This window comes from Pectinophora gossypiella, chromosome 13, assembly GCF_024362695.1.
Source record: "Pectinophora gossypiella chromosome 13, ilPecGoss1.1, whole genome shotgun sequence".
NCBI classification, from domain to species: Eukaryota; Metazoa; Arthropoda; class Insecta; order Lepidoptera; family Gelechiidae; genus Pectinophora; species Pectinophora gossypiella.
Genome location: NC_065416.1, coordinates 13,496,911 through 13,516,796, shown reverse-complemented (window position 1 = coordinate 13,516,796; position 19,886 = coordinate 13,496,911). Strand labels below are relative to the sequence as shown.

Sequence of the window (19,886 nt, the reverse complement as noted above, 5' to 3'; positions counted from 1 at the left end):
ATTCATAACTAGGAGTATTTCAGAACAGCTAAATAATCATAGCAATGAACGTCTAAGATTGTTCATAACGGGTAACGCTGGGACTGGAAAGACTTTCCTCTTTAATTTATTAAAAAATCAAGTAAATCGGTGTTACGGCAAGCAAGTTGTTAAAGTTGGTGCGCTTACAGGAGTAGCAGCGCGTTTAGTGAGCGGATCTACATTACATTCTACTCTAAAATTGCCTGTACAAAAGGATGGTAGAATAGTGCAAATGCCTATTCTTACTGGCAACTACTTGCGGTTGATGCGACAACAGTGGCAACACATAGAATTTTTATTTATAGATGAAATCTCTATGGTTCCATATGAAATGCTATGTATGGTAGATTCCCGACTTAGACAACTCAAAAACAACGAATTACTCTTTGGTGGTATAAATATTTGTGTGTTTGGGGACTTAATGCAGTTACCTCCTGTGAGAGGAAATCAAGTGTTTGATCAACCCGCTAGGTTTATCCCAGCAACACACTTATGGCGCTCTTTCTCGTTAATTGAATTAACCGAAAATATGCGACAACAAGGTAGCACAACTTTTAAAGACCTCTTAAACGCCTTAAGGGTTGGTGAACTTCAATCTGAACATTTTGCTATTTTAATGAATCGATTAAACAAAGAACCGACAGGTGAATTTGCAATTGAAAAGGCCCTACGAATTTATCCCACTAACCAACAAGTGTATGACCATAACAAAAGTGTTCTCGAACATTTCCGGGCTCAAGGTATAACTATCAACAAAATAAGAGCACAGGATAGTCTAGTAGATAGTTCTCGAAATAATGACAACGTGGATTTAAATAATATTATACCATCTGATATAAATAAGACTGGAGGGCTCCCTAAGGAGTTAGAAATATTTGTTGGGGCCAAGGTAATGTTACGGTACAATGTAGATATATCCAAGGGTCTTGTGAATGGTGCAATCGGATACATAACGGAAATATTATGGCCTTGCTTCCGGAGAGCTCAAATGTATGATACTGACATACCTTCCGTCCGTATAGACTTCGGTAAAGACGGTGTTCATCTCATTCAACCCAAGACTGTGCAATTTCCAGCAAAATTTAGTCGCGGCACTGCAGAAAGGAGAATGTTACCAATTATATTATGTTGGGCTTGTACGGTACACAAAATGCAGGGTAGTACTGTTGACCATGCCGTTGTATACTTGGGCTCGAAGCTCTTTGCCGCTGGTCAAGCATATGTGGCCTTAAGTAGGGTGAAATCGTTAGAAGGGCTCCTAATTGAAGAGTTGGATTGTTCAAAATTAACTGGCAAACGACCTTGCAATAATGATGCGTTGAATGAGATGAACAGACTTAGGAACTTACAAGGTGAAAACTAAAAAGTATAAAATAAATTAAGGTAAAAAAATCTTTAAAAACAAGCTTTTATTTAAATGCGCTAAAAAGAAAAAAATAAACTTTTACACTATAACTTTACTGTCAACTTATAACATTTCAAATTCAACATATTTGACACAATTTATATGTTTTAAAAGCTTGTCGCGAGATTTAAGTACCTACTCGTAATTTTAAAAGCAAGTTTTAAAATACCTGCCTATTAAAAATTTTAAACTAAGAAAGTAAATACGAGTACTTAAATCTCGCGACAAGCTTTTAAAACATATAAATTGTGTCAAATATGTTGAATTTGAAATGTTATAAGTTGACAGTAAAGTTATAGTGTAAAAGTTTATTTTTTTCTTTTTAGCGCATTTAAATAAAAGCTTGTTTTTAAAGATTTTTTTACCTTAATTTTTGAGATTCATGTTGGCAGCAAAGGGGGAAATATGCATTCTGCGTGACCGGAAACGGAAAAGAACGTAGAGCAAACTAGTCGACATATTGGCAACATTGCACGAGGAAAGTGGATTTAGAATAGAATAGAATTAGTTTTAAATAAACTAGCGACCCGCCCCGGCTTTGCCCGGGTGCAATGCTGAGGAAAAAGAAATTATTTACGACATTACATTAAAAACCTCAAAAATAACAGTATTTCTCCACTATTTAATGGATGTTATTATACATATAAACCTTCCTCTTGAATCACTCTATTTACTAAAAGAAACGGCATCAAAATCCGTTGCGTAGTTTTAAAGATTTAAGCGTACATATAGGGATATAGGAACAGAAAAAGCGACTTTGTTTTTACTATGTAGTGAAGGGCGCCACACACAAGCAAAAGACAATAACATCATATCAAACTCCCACTAAACAATTACAAAAAAAAGCAAGACGGATGTTTGTCGAAATGATCATAAGGTGGTGGTAGACGTCCTGAGATAAAAGGGCCTCACTCAGCACAAGTCGTGGTCGATTTGGGGTGATATCATTATTATTATGTAGTACTTACTTATAAACGTAACTTCAGATAGAATTTTTTTAGGTACATTTTTAGAGTGAAAAAAAAAAGAAAAAGTAGGTAGCTCTCAATAGAAGCATTTCACATTAGTCTTAAAGGATTACAAACGACTTAAAAAAACGATTAGTTAAATGATGACACACACACATCACACCACACACACACATCACACCACACACACACATCACACCACACACACACACACATCACATCACATCACATCTCTGCCTGCCCTTCAGGGACACACATCGTGTCTGCAAAGTCAAACTAACGTAAGTATCTGCAATGTTTTGCTAAAATAATTTGTCTTATTGACAATAGCAAAAGGTGCCAATCAGATTCGCGAAAATTGACAGATACTTCAGTTAGCGACGTCAGCGACAAAATTAATTATGTCAAAGGAGATTGACCGAAGTTGTATGGAACTTGGTCCAAATATCGACCACTAACGAGACCTACACGAGACCTATTTACCGTAATAGGCTACGAATAAATAATAATATTGCGGTCACTAAATACTGAGTAATATACCTTTTTTTCTTTTTTTTTTAGACGTGACTTATTGTAGATTTGCCGCGGATCGCATTGTGAGCATCAGAATGACTGCCCAAAATGACAGATCAGCTTTAAAATATTACTAACATCCAATACCTTTTAGCTACTATTTAATACCTTTGTATAGATATTTTCTACCTAATTAATAAATAAGAAAATTAATTTAAAAAATGGCCAGTCATTCTGATGTCTGAATGACCACCCACATTTAGAATCTCCACAAAAAGGCTCCGAAATGTAATTTCGCCTATACACAAATTTAGTACCTATTCAGTACCTACCTAAACAAATATTTTTTTTAGATTTTTAAAACTAGAAATAAAAAAATATGAGCAAAAAATGTTTTAACGAAAATGTTAATTGTTTATTGTTTACTACTCAATTATGCACATAATACAAATTATAAAAAAGGAACAAATGCAATAAAAGATTAATATGTTCCTTTTTTATAATTTGTATTATGTGCATAATTGAGTTGTAAACAATAAACATTTTCGTTAAAACATTTTTTGCTCATATTTTTTTATTTCTAGTTTTAAAAATCTAAAAAAAATATTTGTTTAGGTAGGTACTGAATAGGTACTAAATGTGTGTATAGGCGAAATTACATTTCGGAGCCTTTTTGTGGAGATTCTAAATGTGGGTGGTCATTCAGACATCAGAATGACTGGCCATTTTTTAAATTAATTTTCTTATTTATTAATTAGGTAGAAAATATCTATACAAAGGTATTAAATAGTAGCTAAAAGGTATTGGATGTTAGTAATATTTTAAAGCTGATCTGTCATTTTGGGCAGTCATTCTGATGCTCACATCGCATTAACTATTTGGCCGGACAAATAGGGAGCGCTGAAGGCTCTTGTAATAAATACCAAACCGCGGTCGACAATATGCAGTCAGTAAATAGTTATGGCTACTTATATGAAAAATTACATTTTTTAGCTTTTTATGGGAAGATATATTTTTTACATAATTTTTAACTGATTTGCAGTCGTTTGATTTGTCTTGATAAGCTTTCTGGTGCTAAATGATTTCCAGGGTCTGAAGATGGAACTGGAAGGTGGTGAAAGGAACTTTGTGATTCCGCTAATAAAATGATAATTATTTATGATTCAAAAATGTCAAATATCTAGTATTTTTAATTTAGCCATAACTTTTTTTGACAGCATATTTTTGAATGCGGTCTTAGTATTAATTACTGACTATTTAATGAGCTATTCAGTTATATAGGTCTCGTTAGTGGTGGACATTTGGACCACTTTTGGTCATCTCCTTTTTTAAATTGTTCAAAAAGTTAAACACTTACAAACATCAAAGAAGTGACATTCACAATATCTTCACTGGGTTTGCTGATGAGACAGTTGGCCATATCTTCAGGGTTCGTGGGGCAGCCCACCAGCTCTGCGAGCCGCCTAGTCTTCTCTATGGGCTTCGTGGTGTATGCCCAGGGTACGAGTGCTGATCCACTCCAAGCAATACCTCTGGAGAATGTTCCTGGACAGAGAAGACGAGTCATAGTTATTAAGTCATTTATTGCGTGTTAACACCGGCCCGCTGAGTTTCTTTCAGGCTGTCCAAGGTTAGAAATTCCAATTAGGGATAAGCTCGCCTATGCTTTATCTAACGATAAATTGTGTATTATGTAAATTACCTTTATATTTTAAGGCTGCATTTCCATTGACGCGGAGCTGTGCGGAGATGAGCGGAGATGTGCAGGAATCGACCAATCACCGTGAGAGAGAGAGTGACAGAGCGTCTTCGTTTTTCGCTCTCTCGCTGTGATTGGTCAAATCCGCACATCTCCGCTCCTCTAATTCAAAAAAATTCAAAACAAAGTTAGCGCTTTTTGAACGTCAAAAAATTAAATTACATATTATGTAACTAGCTGTAAAACTACTACCACATCGGAATCTGTAACGCTGAGGGAAAGACGTGGCCAGAAAACCTCCCAGCACAGGGCCCCTAGTCCTACTGTTTCATGTTTTCCTTTCTTTTCTTTTTTTTAAATCCAATCCTCTCCGCCCAGCTCCGCGTCAATGGAAACGCAGCCTAAAGCAATAAAGAGTATACAAACAAACAAATAAACGAGAATGGAACAACCACCTGGGAACCAGTTTTAGGCAGCCAAATGACTGAAATTGTAAGTAAGTAATTAATATTATTAATTGTTTAGCCCTTTCACGGACAGAGACCATGGGTCATTGATGGTTCATAATAGGTATTATGACACCTTGGAATCGGAACGTCATTCGATCGTCACGTTCGGTCCATGAAAGTGTTAAAAAAGAAAGTTTAGGGCCCTGTGCCGAGGTTCTTATTGTAGTTGCTTTTCTTCGGCTATACAGGTTGTGAGGAGCTGCAGTCGTTTTAGGTAGATGAGACGTTTTCACCAATTCGTATCGGTAGCTTTTTTTGACGTGACACATTGTACATTTACCGCAGATGGCATTAACTACTTGGCCAGCCAAATGGGGAGCGCTGAAGGCTCTCACCCGGTACACAGTTTAAGGCGACAAGCCTGAGGGTGCCCAGTTGGGCGCGAACCTCGGCTCAGAGTGTCGTCTGAGAGGAAAAGAATAAGAATAGAATAAGAATAAGAATAAAATAAATTTATTGCCAGTAACAAAAAATATTTGAAATAATGAATGGACCCTAGTGGGTCGATAGTGATAAGCGCTGATTGAGGGGAATCGTCGACCATGCCGGCGGGGTCGGAATCGGGGTCCTGAAGTAGTAGTATGTCTGTTATCCATGAAATTAGAAGTTTAAATGTAGAAAAAACTTAACAACGCCATCTATCGTGTTTTTGGGGAACGCCGATTGGAAGGTCCCTCATTGTCAATAAGATATAGGTTCCGGCAAACTTCTTGAGCATCGACCTTGACTGCGCACAACCGAATTTTAGATCTCTTTGGTGGTGCGGTACGGGGCGCGGGGGCGGGTGAGTCCCGCATCGACCGGCTATTGGTAGATCAGTCGATACTTCCCCCGCGCACTCTGTCTTCGTCCCTTTGACTCCCGAATACACTTGCGTGCAGTGAAACTGTCACGTTTTTGTTATTGCTGTTTTGTTCGTTTTTTTTTGTTATTACTCATTTGTTTAAGTTTAAGAATTAGTTACTAGCACGAGGTCTATGTCTACAGATCCAAAACCTAGCACTAGCTCTGGTATTGCTGGTTTCAACCTCATGGAAGGAATATCATACTTACGTGACGATTAGTTTTTTATTAAATATAATAATATAATATAAGTCTTAATAAACTATAATAATATAAGTTTAGTTTTATTTATAATAAGTAATTGTTTTTTTTTAATGAAATTAAGAAAAATAATCAAAAGTTCATTTTTTTGCACGGAAGTGTACGTGCGCGAACTTTCCCCACTACGACACTCGATGCTCAAGAAGTTTGCCGGGAGTTATACAATTACTTTAGCAAAAAATGACACACGTCAGTTAGCAAAGTCAGCCATGATGTGGTGTCATTAACACCATATCATAGGTCAAATAATACTACGTACCATTAGCCAAAGGAGAAAGATAAAGATAATGAACGCTAGCAGCACCAGCTGAGCTGCCGGTCACAGTGACGCTGTCAGGGTCTCCTCCGAAGGCTTTGATGTTCTTCTGCACCCAGTGCAGGGCAAAGGCCTGGTCCTTCAGCCCTGCGTTGCCTGGAGCAGCTTCATCTCCCGTGCTGAGGAAACCTGGAATTCGAAGCAGGTTGCTGTATCTTTGGTGGATTTGGAATAGAAGATCAGGTTGCTTATCTTTCCGGGCTTGGTGGAAACACTGTCTTTTTTTGACCTGATTTATTGTAGATTTGCCGCAAATGGCATTAACTACTAGGCCGGACAAATGAGGGGCGCTGAGGCCTCTCACCCGGTGGAAAAACCGACAGAGGGCGTCCTTTCTAACTTGTTAAAAATATGTGGTTTTTTTTTACAATCTGTGGAAGCTTGTTAATGGCTTTTAGATATTAAGGTAGTATGTAACATTGTAAATTTAGCTGTAAGCTCCCCAAATACAATAAAATAAAAAATATTCCTTATTCTATGGTGTAAGGCTATGATTATGGACTTACCTAGAGGACCAACTCTGTAGTTAAAACTAACAACGACCATATCCCAGTCCATCAGATGGACAGGGTCGTAATGGAAACCAGCTCCGTACATGAACGCTCCGCCGTGGACAAACACCATCACCGGCAGCTCAACAGTGGGCTTCAGGTGTGGGGTGTACACGTTGATGAACAGGCAGTCTTCACTACCTGGAAGTGGAGGAAGAGTGTTCAATATTTCGACGACTCTTGTTATAATAATTCGTAAAGCAATATTGCTATTTGACATTTGTTTGCAGTGCGCAAACAAATACTTTTATATACGCAAATGTCAAGTTGCAATGCTCAGGATACTGTTTGGACTTCCGCGATTCTGTAGCGCCTCTCTAATGTTTGTTGAAGCGAGGACAGACTGTTTCTATACAATAATGAGGAAGAGAGGCGCCTCGACCTTAAATCGAATGTGTACGAGTTCGAACAGTATCCTGAGTGTACTGGTCGGTAGGTGGGACGCGCCTATGTTCGCGCGGTGGATGCGACTGCACACATCTGGCAATCGTTAAACGTCAAAGAATGTACAAATATCTTTAACTTATTTCGTGTTTTCTACTAACAATAGGTTAAGACTGCATTTTTACTAACAACTATGGATTGTAAATTTGAAAATAAATGGTTATTATTATTTTCTTCTTCTATCGTGTGGGTTGTGGGGTGGAGTACCAACCTCTTCAACCCTGGTGTCAGGGTTACTATGGAGCCGCTAAAGGCCCATGACATGGCTCATGTAACGACTACTTACTTACATCAGTAAGTAGTAACCGGGACCAACGGCTTAACGTGCCTTCTGAAGCACGGATCATCTTACTTTCGGACAATCAGGTGATCAGATATATAACTGATATAAATTGGTTTCCAGGATTTGTGCTCTTAGCTGAATAGCTATATTTGATAATATATTTGAAGTCTGTAAATTTGTAATTAAAAACAATAGCATGTTTCCACAAAACCACGAAGTGTACACGAGAGTTCTACGGTCACAATATCGTAACAAATTATATAAACCCTCATCGAGACTCAAACTTGTGGATAGAAATAGTTATATAATGTGCATAAATATATTTAATCATCTACCAGAACATTTAAAAAGTTTAAAATTTAAAGATTTTACAATTAAGTTAAAAGACTGGCTTGTGGAGAAATGCTTTTACAGTGTTAAAGAATATTTAGATTGTAAATTTTGATGTTTAATTTAGATTTCGATTTTTTTATTTTGGTGTTTTGTTATTTTAGTTTTAATATTTTATGAATATGGGTAGCTTAAAATATTTTATTAATTGTTATTTTATTATATAGGCAGTAGTTAACGTAATGTAACTTGTACCGTCCGCTCTTTCATTGTGTATGCTTGAAAAAGTAGAATTTGGTGATATTTACTATTTTTATGCACTGTAATCTGCAATGTACCTAACCTGAATTGATGCAATAAAAGTTTATTATTATAATAGCTGGCGAAAAGTGCGCTCTACGCCCCTGCCTACCTCTTTGGGGATACAGGTGTGAAATTGCTTGCATATATGCAATGGGCGACTTTCCAGGATGCGTCCTCCAAAAAAAAGTGGAATGTGGAGGAAGCAAGAGAAGTGTGTCAGGGTCGAAGCAAATGGAATTCCATAGTGCGTACCCCGATGGGAAATAGGTGGAGTTTATATATGTATGTACCTGTACACAGCCTCCGTGGTCTAGTGGTTAGAGCGTTAGGCTCACGATCTGGAGGTCCGGGTTCGATTCCCGATGGGGACATTGTCGAAATCGCTTTGTGAGACTGTCCTTTGTTTGGCAAGGATTTTTCAAGCTTGAATCACCTGATTGTCCGAAAAAGTAAGATGATTCCGTGCTTCGGAGGGCACGTTAAGCCGTTGGTCCCGGCTATTAGCCGTAAAAACACCTCCACCAACCTGCATTGGAGCAGCGTGGTGGAGTATGCTCCATACCCCCTCCGGTTGATTGAGGGGAGGCCTGTGCCCAGCAGTGGGATGTGTATAGGCTGTTTATGTATGTATGTATGTACTTACCTGAGACTTGTTCAAAGAACGGGTCGTATTGTAGACAGTTCTCTTGTGATCCACTTGCATTGAATATCCCTTTCCACGGTACAGGAGGTTGTGGGGCCTGAAACAACATTATAAACATACCTATTTACGGGTGAATATCAAAATTTCAAGTTTGGTGGTGAAATTTCATATTATTTTTTCGTGAAAAATTGGGTTCCGACATGAAAAAGATCCAAAAGGATCTTGAGTTCCGTCAAGAAAAAGGATCCTTTTAGATCCTTTTTCATGTCACATTACACACACACATGATACATTTTTTTTAAGTATTTTTCATCCTGAGCATACATGGAACACCTTACAGTCTTAACTTAAGGTGTTCCAGTCATGAACCCAATCACCCCTTCAGTATTTGTTACGATGTCACTAACAAATGTATGTAAGAAATAGAGTTCAAGTCTGGAACTATTGAAAAATATGTAAATGTAACCATTTGTATAATTGGTTTCATTGAAATGAAATATTCATTTAGTATGAATTAATTGCTTCTATGCTGTTCTGGGAGGAAATAAAAAAACATAGAACATGTTCAGCTGCTTCTCTTCCCGGGCATATTGTGCTGAGTGAGGCCCTTTTATCTCAGGACGTCCACCAACACCTTATGATCATTTCGACAAACATCCGTCTTGCTTTTTTGTAATTGTTTAGTAGAAAGGGCATTGAACATTTTACTATGGAGGCTGGCATAGCCTGGTGGCGCCACCTAGCGGATTTTTCAAAACTGCGGCGCACGATGAAACCTGTGCATATCGATAGGGGGCACTTTTTTGAACAAAAAAGCTTTAATGAACCTATGCTCTAAAGCGTCACGTTTTCAAGATATTTAGCTTGAAAGTTCCGAAAAGTGTTGTATGAACAAATCGATTTTACTTTTATATGCAATTGGAATATAGTGACTAAGTGATTTTGCATGGAATATTAGTGTTTAATATACCACATATTTACTTTATTGAAAAATAAATAAATAGAAAATAGATAAAATAAATATCTATAACTTACTTTTATGTGTAACTTAAAAGAAATCCAGAAACGAGTCGTGAGATGTACAGCTCATGACTTATTCTCGTGGTAATCACGCTCAAAGTTATTTGCTATGATTGTCTAACAATTTCACACTTTTTGAGTTTTTATGTTTATTCAATGAAAGGCAGCTTAAATGTCTAATCACAGTGAAAGCAGGTGGGGTGTGAAAATTCGCTTTTAGGACTACTTTACTTTACAGCAGTGTATGGAACATACCTAGTTCGTATAGACACACCAATGGGGTGTGTGCCTTCAATGCAACGGGACCTTAAGCTGTTTAGTTCATAACAATCATATTACATGAACACATTGTTCAATTATTCATCGATTTTCTTAGTTGTGTTTTTATTAGTATGAAATAAAACATCGTAAAAGTAGTCATATAGTTATTTATATTTTGCTTAAAAATGTAATCAATACTAATTGTTATTGAATACATACAGTGTATATACTTATAACAAATAGGCTTTTTTTATACAAATTCGTACCTATTAGGATAATGAATATTAGTCTTCTTGAATAATCAATCTTCTTCTTCATCAGAAATAATAACTTGATCTAAAAAGGCAGCAGGGGGTTGAATTTCTTGGTGCCGAGCCCATCCCATATACCAAACTATGCACATGACATGAGCACAGCACCCGAGTGTCCGTTTTCCAACTATACAGCTGCAATAGTGACCGACAAGTTTATTTCTGTTTTTCAAACTATTATTTAGCAAGATATATACAAAATAAATTCTGTTGCTCTGGTGCCTCGAGAGTATTTTAGCTCTTGTCAGCCAAGGATCACAAACTACTATGTTGTATTGATTTAAATTATAGTCAACTTCAAAATCTTCATACACTTCAATGAAAAACGTTCCGTTTTCTTTTAGGTGTTCGCCATAGTAGCTTCTTGCCTGCGTCACTTGATACACAAAATGTCATACATAATGATCAACAGATCCTCATATGATAAGATGGGAAACTGTTGAAAGCCTTCACTTGAGTTTATAGCTTGGAAAGCGGCTCTGCGTTGATTTAAATTGTTTTGTATTACAAACTCGCACAGATAGTTTGGGGCGTCTCGTGCTTAAGGTATATATCGTTGATTATTTCATTTACGAGTGGGTGATCTGTCACCCGTTTTCCGAAGGCATTTATTAGGGCGCAAGCAATCCTCACTTCCTCTTTTAAATGTGGCATATTCGGTATTGCGTAGTTAGCTGGAAACGATAAGAATACTGTTCCATCAATAATGAAGTAAGTACGTCACATTTAGACTGCGTTTCCACCAGTAACATGCTAGATGCTACGTAGCATACCCTACAATCGGGTTCATTGTGCCGATCAGAATCAGACCCAATTATCTGATTGGTGGATATTAAACCTAGCAACGTAGCACATGTCAGATGAAAAAACAGCCTTACCGTTGTGCTTGCATTAATATGAACTGATTACTCTCTACTGTTACAAAAAAATGCAAATATCATTTATTATACATAATTAAGTGGTAATAGTTGGCTATAAAATCTATTGAAAGCGTAAGTCTGGTACACAAGTGATACGCTTGGCGTAAGAGCTATCTCTGGCTAATTATAATAGAGATAAGTTGACGACTTTCTGTTAAAAATGTTTTGCGTTGATTACACTTCGTCTAAGACGCTACATAATGAGAGCTTCGATAAAGTAGGATATATTATTTCCATACACGATTTTTTTTCATATGACATTTCGATTATGAAAAGCACGATTGAGAAACGAGCCGAATTATACATTGTCATTTTATGTATTATACTGACCAGGGACTATAATATAGATACCAGATACACTGCATACTGAGATTTTTATTTTTTGCAATGTTCAAATAAGATTACTTAGCTCTCGATCGTCAAATAAGTGGCGAGCATAATTCAGGATGTTGGGGTGCCTAGCAATATAATCTTCAGTTGTCAAGTAAGACTGTATAGGACGTCGAGATCTTCGGCGCGGGCCACGAACAGTGCTTACACCACAACGAAAAACATTGCCTGGCACCAACATGACTGGACATCTTGCCAAGACAACAACAACAAATTCAACAATAACACTAACAAAGTCAACAAAAATACTAACAAACTCAAGAGGAATATTAACAAACTCAACAGTGGTAACAAATACAACAGAATGAACAGGATAGAGTCTCAGAACAGAGAAAAGCGCGTGCGCACGTTGAAGATGAAAGTGGCAAACTGACTGAAAGTTCACCCGGCTGCCAATCGTCCTATCGTATTTATTGCATGATGTTGTCTCACTCACACTTATTGTATGGCTATTCGCTATCCTTGTTGATTCCGCCGAAATAATAGAAATTCGTGCAACTTTAAACAAAGGACCTCCATTTTCGTAGTTCCTGGAATTAAACGAGAAAGCAAAATGGCAGTTAATAAGTACACCATTTTGTTTCTCTTACACAGATTTCTTAAACTTCGAGAATTCTGCTTTTTAACGAGTACTAATGATGCCGCACTAAACGCATTGCGTATATAAAAATGTAAACTTTATTTTATATTTCATTAGATCCTGTCGTTGTGTCAAGTAAAATCAAGTTAAGGAGTAAATGACGCCTATATCATACATAACACAAACTGATAAACTCAGTTTGCAATTAGTAACCTTAGATAAGGTGTGCAGTGCACAGTTAAGTACCTATATACTTCCTATATAATGTAGCAAAGACAAAAACCATTAATGTTGTTGCAAGTATTTATTAATTTCATTTTTTCAATAAGATAAATATGTTGTATATTAAATAATGTTTCATGTATAATCAATCACTTTGTCACTATATTACGATTGTATATAGATAAAGAGTAAAATCGATTTATCCATACGACACTTTTCGTAACTTTCAAGCAAGATATCTTGAAAACGTGACACTTTAGAGCATAGGTCCATTAAAGCTTTTTTGTTCAGACAAGTGTCCCCTATCGATTTGCACAGGTTTCATCGTGCGCCGCAGTTTTAAAAAATCCGCTAGGTGGCGCCACTGAGATATGCCAGAAAGGTTCATAGCCCTTTGATATGATAATTAAAGCACATTAACGGGTTCTTACCGCGTTTAAATGGGGATATGAGACTCAAAACAATGTATATTTGATATGATATTGTTGTCCTTTTTTTTGTGTGTGGCATCCTTTTATAATAAACTATTTGTATTCTGTCTATTTATTCATTTTGACAAAAATGTTCCTTTTTCAAATCCGTTCCAGCGAGGTAGGGGGGGAGTTACAGTTCTAACGTAGTGTTATTAATTAATTACTCTAGTAATTGCTTTCAGAGAATCACCGAACAGTTGATTGCGTAACAGTTACATTTCGAACGGTTTAAAATATTCCAGGCCAGGAATTCACGCAATCAGGAGCTATGGTATTCCGTCGCCTAGCAACCATTAGGAAAGCTGTCAAGTGCTCCGTTACGAAACTGTACGTGTTAATTGACGTGCACTAAATTAGAAACGTCATGAGCATGCGCCAATGAAAATCGGGACACTTTTCAATGTTAGAACTTAAAATGGACAACTAGGGCCTTGCGCAGAGGCAAAGAATAAAGAATTTTCATGTAAAATTATGTCAAGATGATATTATATCGATTACAATGTAAAATAGTTATCAGATCTCATTTAGAGCCAAGCTTTTAATTGTACACGCCCTAACTATACAAACACTAAGTTCTCTATAAGTTCGACAAAATATAGAGCTTGGCCGTTTCGTTACTATAAGAACAACGTAACAGAATGGTCTTCTTCTATCGTGTCAGGGTTACTATTGAGCTGCCAAAGGCCCCTGACATGCCTCATGCAAAATTGCCAAAGAGGCGGCTATTCGTCTTCTTCTATCGTCTGGGTTGTAAGGTGAACCACCAACAACCTCATCAATCCTGGCGTCAGGGTTATTATTCAGCCAAAGGCCCCTGACTCATTACTCACTTACATATGTAAGTAGTTACCGGGACCAACAGCTTAACGTGCCTTTCGAAGCCCGGATCATCTTACTTTTGGACAATCAGGTGATCAGCGTGTAATGTCCTAACCAAACTAGGGATCACAGAGTGATTTTTGTAATATGTCCACACAGGGACAGGGAATTTCTACCCGGGACCTCCGGATAGTGAGCCCAACGCTCAAACCACTGGACCACGGAGGTTGGAACAGAATGGTAATAAACAGTCACCCATTTGTTACCATCACCTTACGGTCATGGTAGCAAAACGGCCAAATCACATATTTTGCCTAACGTTCTAAAATTGACCGGTTTTTCTTCATAATTGTTATCCAGCGGCGTAGCGTAGTGGGGGCGGCAAAATTTCGCAATCTATAATATATAATATAAAAATGAAACCCGTTTTCCGTTGTCACGACATAACATAAAAACAGCTAGACCGATTTGGCTGATTTTTTTTTTGTAGTTAACTAATAATCTGTAAAAGGTTCTTACGGAAAAAAATATTAAGAAAATCTCTCAGAAAGATTGAAAAATATACATTTAATTTTGGATGTCTTAAAAAACGCGCGTAACGAATATAAACGTCATTCAATTTAAACCAAAAACATCTGTGGTAATTTGTAAATTGAAATATCTAAATAAAAGGACAGCAAAATTGTTTTCCGCCCCGGGCGGCCGACACCCACGCTACGACGCTGTTGTTATCAAAGAAAAATATGTCTCAATTTGTCTATCTGTTGATTCATTTTAAAATGGATTTAGCGCCTATGGGTATTCCAGAAGGTTTTCAAAAAATTAATACGACTTGCACGTTCTGATGACTTATATATTATGAGGGGGGTTGAACCACGCCCAAACACATAGCAAGAAGAAGGCGCCTGCAGGAAAAGTAATATCTATACTTAGTTAAACAATAATTTGCTCCGCATACGACGACAGGCGCTCCAACAACTTCTATGAAAATCGGGACACACCTTAAAACCGGGACATACCGAAACCACGGCAGCCCTACACCGAAACCCAGTAACGCGGACTTTATTATTTGATTGTTTCAACATTAATTAAAACTTCCACCCCTTCGTGAAAATCATAAGTCGGCGCCGGCGCGCGATGACCGCAATCACGTTTTTAATATTGAATTGCTGCGAGCATTGATGGTCCCGGGAATGTTGCCAAAGTGGGAATGTTCCTATTGCCATCTTCTTCTCTCGTGTGGGTTGCGAGGTGGATTACCAACCTCATCAACCTTGGTGTCAGGTTTACTATTGAGCCACCATATATATATTTTTTTTTGACGTGACTTATTGTAGATTTGCCGCAGATGGCATTAACTACTTGGCCGGACAAATGGGGAGCGCTGAAGGCTCTCACCCGGTACAACGTTTAAGACAACAGGCCTGAGGATGCCCAGTTGGGCGCGAACCTCGGCTCAGGGCGTCGTCTGAGAGGAAAAATATTTGAAAGAATTAATCGACCCTAGTGGGTCGATAGCGATAAGCGCTAAATGAGGGAAATCGTCGACCACGCCGGCGGGGTCGGTATCGGGGTCCATTGAGCCACCATAGGCCCCCGACATTTACTTATACCCAAAACAAAGATCATCATCATCATCATGCTAAGGGCATTATCCCGTTTTTCACAGGGTCCGCTTACCTAACTTGAAGATTTGACGGGTCCGGTTTTTTACAGAAGCAACTGTCTGTCTGACCTTCCAACCCGCGAAGGGAAAACCAGTTCAATACAGGTTAGGTCACATACCTTCGAAAATGCATTTCTCGGGAGTGTCCCAAAAAACCCAAAAACAAAGATAAAAGATGCATAGGTCTGTTATCCATGGAATTAGAAGGTTTAATGAAGGGAAATCTGTACAGCGCTATCTGTATTTTTATTGGGGAACGTAGCCTGGAAAGTAGCAGCGGTATCAGTACTGGTTGGAGGCCGAGGAAATGGATTCTGGCAGGGCTCTAGCTAGAACATCACCGATTGAGAAATTGGTCGGTGTACTGCGGAACGGAAGGCGATTGGGGCAACCACCGTTCTACACGCCCTATCTATGGAGTAATGGCGATTACTCCACCGACAAGAGTGCAGCTCTTATAAAAGAGAGAGAGAGCCTGGATAGTCCTTCCTTCCATCCAAGCATAAACGCGTTGCTTTTTTTATTTTTTAAAGCCAGTACAAATTAATTTACTACCAGCCACACCTGTTTCCGCACCGAACACATTTTCTTCTTTACCGGTTTAATCTGTAATCGTATGGAATAACAATCGGTTTTATTACCGTTATCAAGCGGTTAACGGTTACCGCGGTCATCGAATACATTTACGGTGTTTTTTTATTACCCGACTGCGGCAAAGCAAAGGGTTATGTGTTTGTGTACCACTATGTATGTACACGAGCATTAATATGTATACACTTTAGTACCATGTCACATTAACTTTTTTGACAAATTGAACTGTAAGTCTCACTAAATGTCAAATATGTTAGTGCGACAGAGTCCTAAAGTGGGAACATTATTTAGAAGGAATATTTTCTTGTCTCATACTTTTTAAAGCCTGATTTTTCTGTAGTCGGGTTTTAGTTTCTAAACTTTTTTTTGTATTGTCTCTGGTCCGCGGAGGTCCGTGTTGCTCTGTCTTTAGCTTTTGTGTTTACCATTTTAAAATCGTTGACGTGAAATATTTGTAAATAATTTAAGGTATTCCTGCTGGACAGGGAGCAGAGAAAGAAATATTAAAAAAAACAATATAGCATTACGCCTGTATCCTACTTAAAAAAAAAACAAAATATTGCCCCCGAGGGGAATAACATTCTCTGTTTGGGCGGATAATTTTGGACCACTGCCTGCTACAAAATTTAAAACAAAAGAAGCAGGCCCGAGGACGCCAAATTAGCGCGAACCTTTGCCATAGAATAAGGAATATCTGGGGGGTTAAAAAGGCCACATCGAAGCAATTCACGTTTGAGAGGGTAAAGAAATGTCTAGTAGTCGATCGCAATAAGCGCAGAAAGAGGGAAAACGTCGACCAAGCCGACGGGATGGCCATAATCGGGTTATCAGGATCATACACAGATTCAAACATTGATTGAGTTAATATCAAGTGGAAATTTCCGTCGCAGAGGGGCACGCCTGCCTATGTCTGCTTCCCCCTTGTTGCTCTTTGATTCAGAATCACGGCTTGAATCATCCCTCAAAGTTTTCGTTACGATGTCACTAACACGATGTATTACACTCCGTTGTCGCTATCGCTTCGCTCGTTTCCCCACAGCCTAATCCTTAGATGGCAAGGATTATCAGATTTCATATCCCATCCAATTAGCGAAAGGACCAAGGCCCCTGATTCTATTCTTAGGTTTAATACCATAGATAATTAACATGGTCCTCAAAGGCAGTTAATGAAATTCTGTAAGTAAACAATTCCTTTGTCGTACGGTTCCTGGCATAATTCTGTAATATTATTTTGAAATATTCCGTCGCAAGATATTGTCGTCAAGATTATTATATTTTTATTTGAAGTCCTCAAAGGTTTCAAGTTTTAATCACCTGATTTTCTGAAAAAGTAAGATCATTTCGTGCTTCAGCCGTTGGCCCCGGCTATTAGCCGTAAAAACATCAACCAACAACAACATCAACAACAGTAACAACGTCTTACTGATGTACGTAGTCGTTATATGAGTCATGTCAGGGGCCTTTGGCGGCTCAATAGTAACCCTGACACCAGGGTTGATGAGGTTGGTAATTCACCTCACAACCCACACGATAGAAGAGAAGACAACATCAGGAATGTAATAAATATGTTATCTTACCAGCAACCCACAGTGGAGCAGCGTGGTGGAGTATGCTCCATACCCCCTCAGTTGATTGAGGGGAGGCCTGTGCCCAGCAGTGGGACGTGTATAGGCTGTTTATGTATTTGAGGAGTTTCGTCATATCAATTTTAGGACTTCGTAAAATGTGGTCGCAAGTTTTCTTTTGATTTCTTAAGGCTCTGTCCATCCCGTTAAGGGTTATGACCGTGAGTTTGTGTACTGTGCTCGTACTTTAGCTTGGACTCGTCAACCAGAGTGTCAAGCAAACCTAATATCCGTACAGAGGATGTAACCACTACATTCACGACACAAGCGCTGTCATTACACTTCCAAATTGGCCCAATTTTGAATTCAATGGACTTAATGTCGATACATAATTTCAATTTCAAAATTGGATAGTAACGAGTAGTTGGGTATTTTGTCAAAAGTTACGCAATCAAAAAAGTTGATCTTAGCAGCGTTCCCAGTGGGCTGGAAATTCGTAAACTACTGCTGTTTGCTTTTTTTTTTTAATAAGTCACGTCACAAAAAAAATGGTATTCTTAAATCTTACCTTGAATCGAAGCTCTCCAACCGGCGGCTTAGCAAAGGGGATGCCTTCAAAGATGGCATACTTTCTTCCGTTCGTGGACTCTTCCCAACCTCCTCGAACACTACCGTCGGCTATCTCCACAATAGGAGGTTCTTCCTCGAAGCCCAAGAAAGGATCATCTTCAAAACACCATACGAAGCTGATAGTGAACAATAAATGTAAGAGTTTCATTGCGATGCGTGCGCAGGAGTGTATGAGCGGGCAGATACTGTGTGTAGCGGTGATTTAGCAGCACTTTATTGGGTAAAGCTTAGATAAAATTGTTATGGGTTCCGGAGAAGAGATAATCTGTTCTACATGACTCCATGATGTTGATATGTTGATCGAATCGTGAAAGAGTCGTTTATTTTGTACCTATGTATTTAGAAAAAACCCTTCATAATTGCGTCACTGAAATTACATAAAGAAAACACTTTTCAAAGTCTCCCCATTTTTCATTTTTGTTTAAACTTTTAAACGTTCAATCCATGTTTATAACATATTTAAAACAAACATATTCGTCTTAGCACATAATTTACCTTCGGCGTTCTTGCTCTAACTTGTTCAAAATGTTCTAATTTCTACCAAGAAACTACCTAATAAAAGATATTTTTTTAGTTAAGTAATCGAATAAAAATCTCGTTGATTTTACAAAGGTTTCCGCATCATCATCAATTTAAGAGCCACGCTCTTGGCGGTGCAGCATTTTCCATGCTACTTTTTTAGGGAAAAATAGGGCAGTGGTTTCCCTCTTGCCTTCCGCCCCGCAGTACTCTGTCTGACGCAAGTGGGATGGCGCCCAGAGTAGTCTATTAGAAAGCCATACTAGGACTCCTGTCCTCCGCCTCTGAATAGTACTGACAGTTACTACTGCCCTCTGTCAGGTTCTAGGTTACAGTCTATGTGACTCGCCCCTTCATTGGCATTGCCGTACCGATGGCTCCCACCTTCGCTGTTTCGAAAGGTTTCCGACTGAACCCTAATTCAAATTTGAGTTGAATAACCTCAAAGCTGATCGAAGCTTGGTCGAAGTTAAAGAAAATAAATCGCTTCGACTCAACGGATTTTAAATACCTGTGTTTGATTAAAAAATAAGCTATGGTAGCCAAGTTGGTAGAACGCTTGCCTCTCACTTTGAGGTCACAGGTTCGAATCCAGCCCAAGGACTAAACCAATGATTGTCGAATTTGTTTTCGAATTCATGTTTAGATCATAAAAGATTATCACGTGCTCAGCGGTGAAGGAAAACATTGTAAGGAAATCCACATTCATTCTGAGAAATGCATATTTGGAGGTATGTAACCTAACCAGATTGGACTGGTTTTCCTGGACTCTGTCCACCCTGATAAGTATCACGGGCGTGAATTGTATCTGTGACAAAACTGTACGGGGT

At 38.3% G+C, this 19,886-nt stretch overlaps 1 protein-coding gene across 1 annotated transcript in view; it reads right to left on the bottom strand.

The window, feature by feature from the left end:
• Window positions 1-18,685, bottom strand: part of LOC126372025 (venom carboxylesterase-6-like) — a 28,982-nt gene extending 10,297 nt beyond the window's left edge. Inside the window, exons 1-5 of the mRNA XM_050017524.1 lie at window positions 18,476-18,685; window positions 9,090-9,186; window positions 7,042-7,227; window positions 6,479-6,664; window positions 4,265-4,452 (exon numbers count right to left, since the gene is read on the bottom strand). Coding sequence (XP_049873481.1) covers window positions 4,265-4,452; window positions 6,479-6,664; window positions 7,042-7,227; window positions 9,090-9,186; window positions 18,476-18,685 — 867 coding nt within the window. The remainder of the gene's footprint in view (window positions 1-4,264; window positions 4,453-6,478; window positions 6,665-7,041; window positions 7,228-9,089; window positions 9,187-18,475) is intronic.
• Window positions 18,686-19,886: the final 1,201 nt, after the last annotated feature.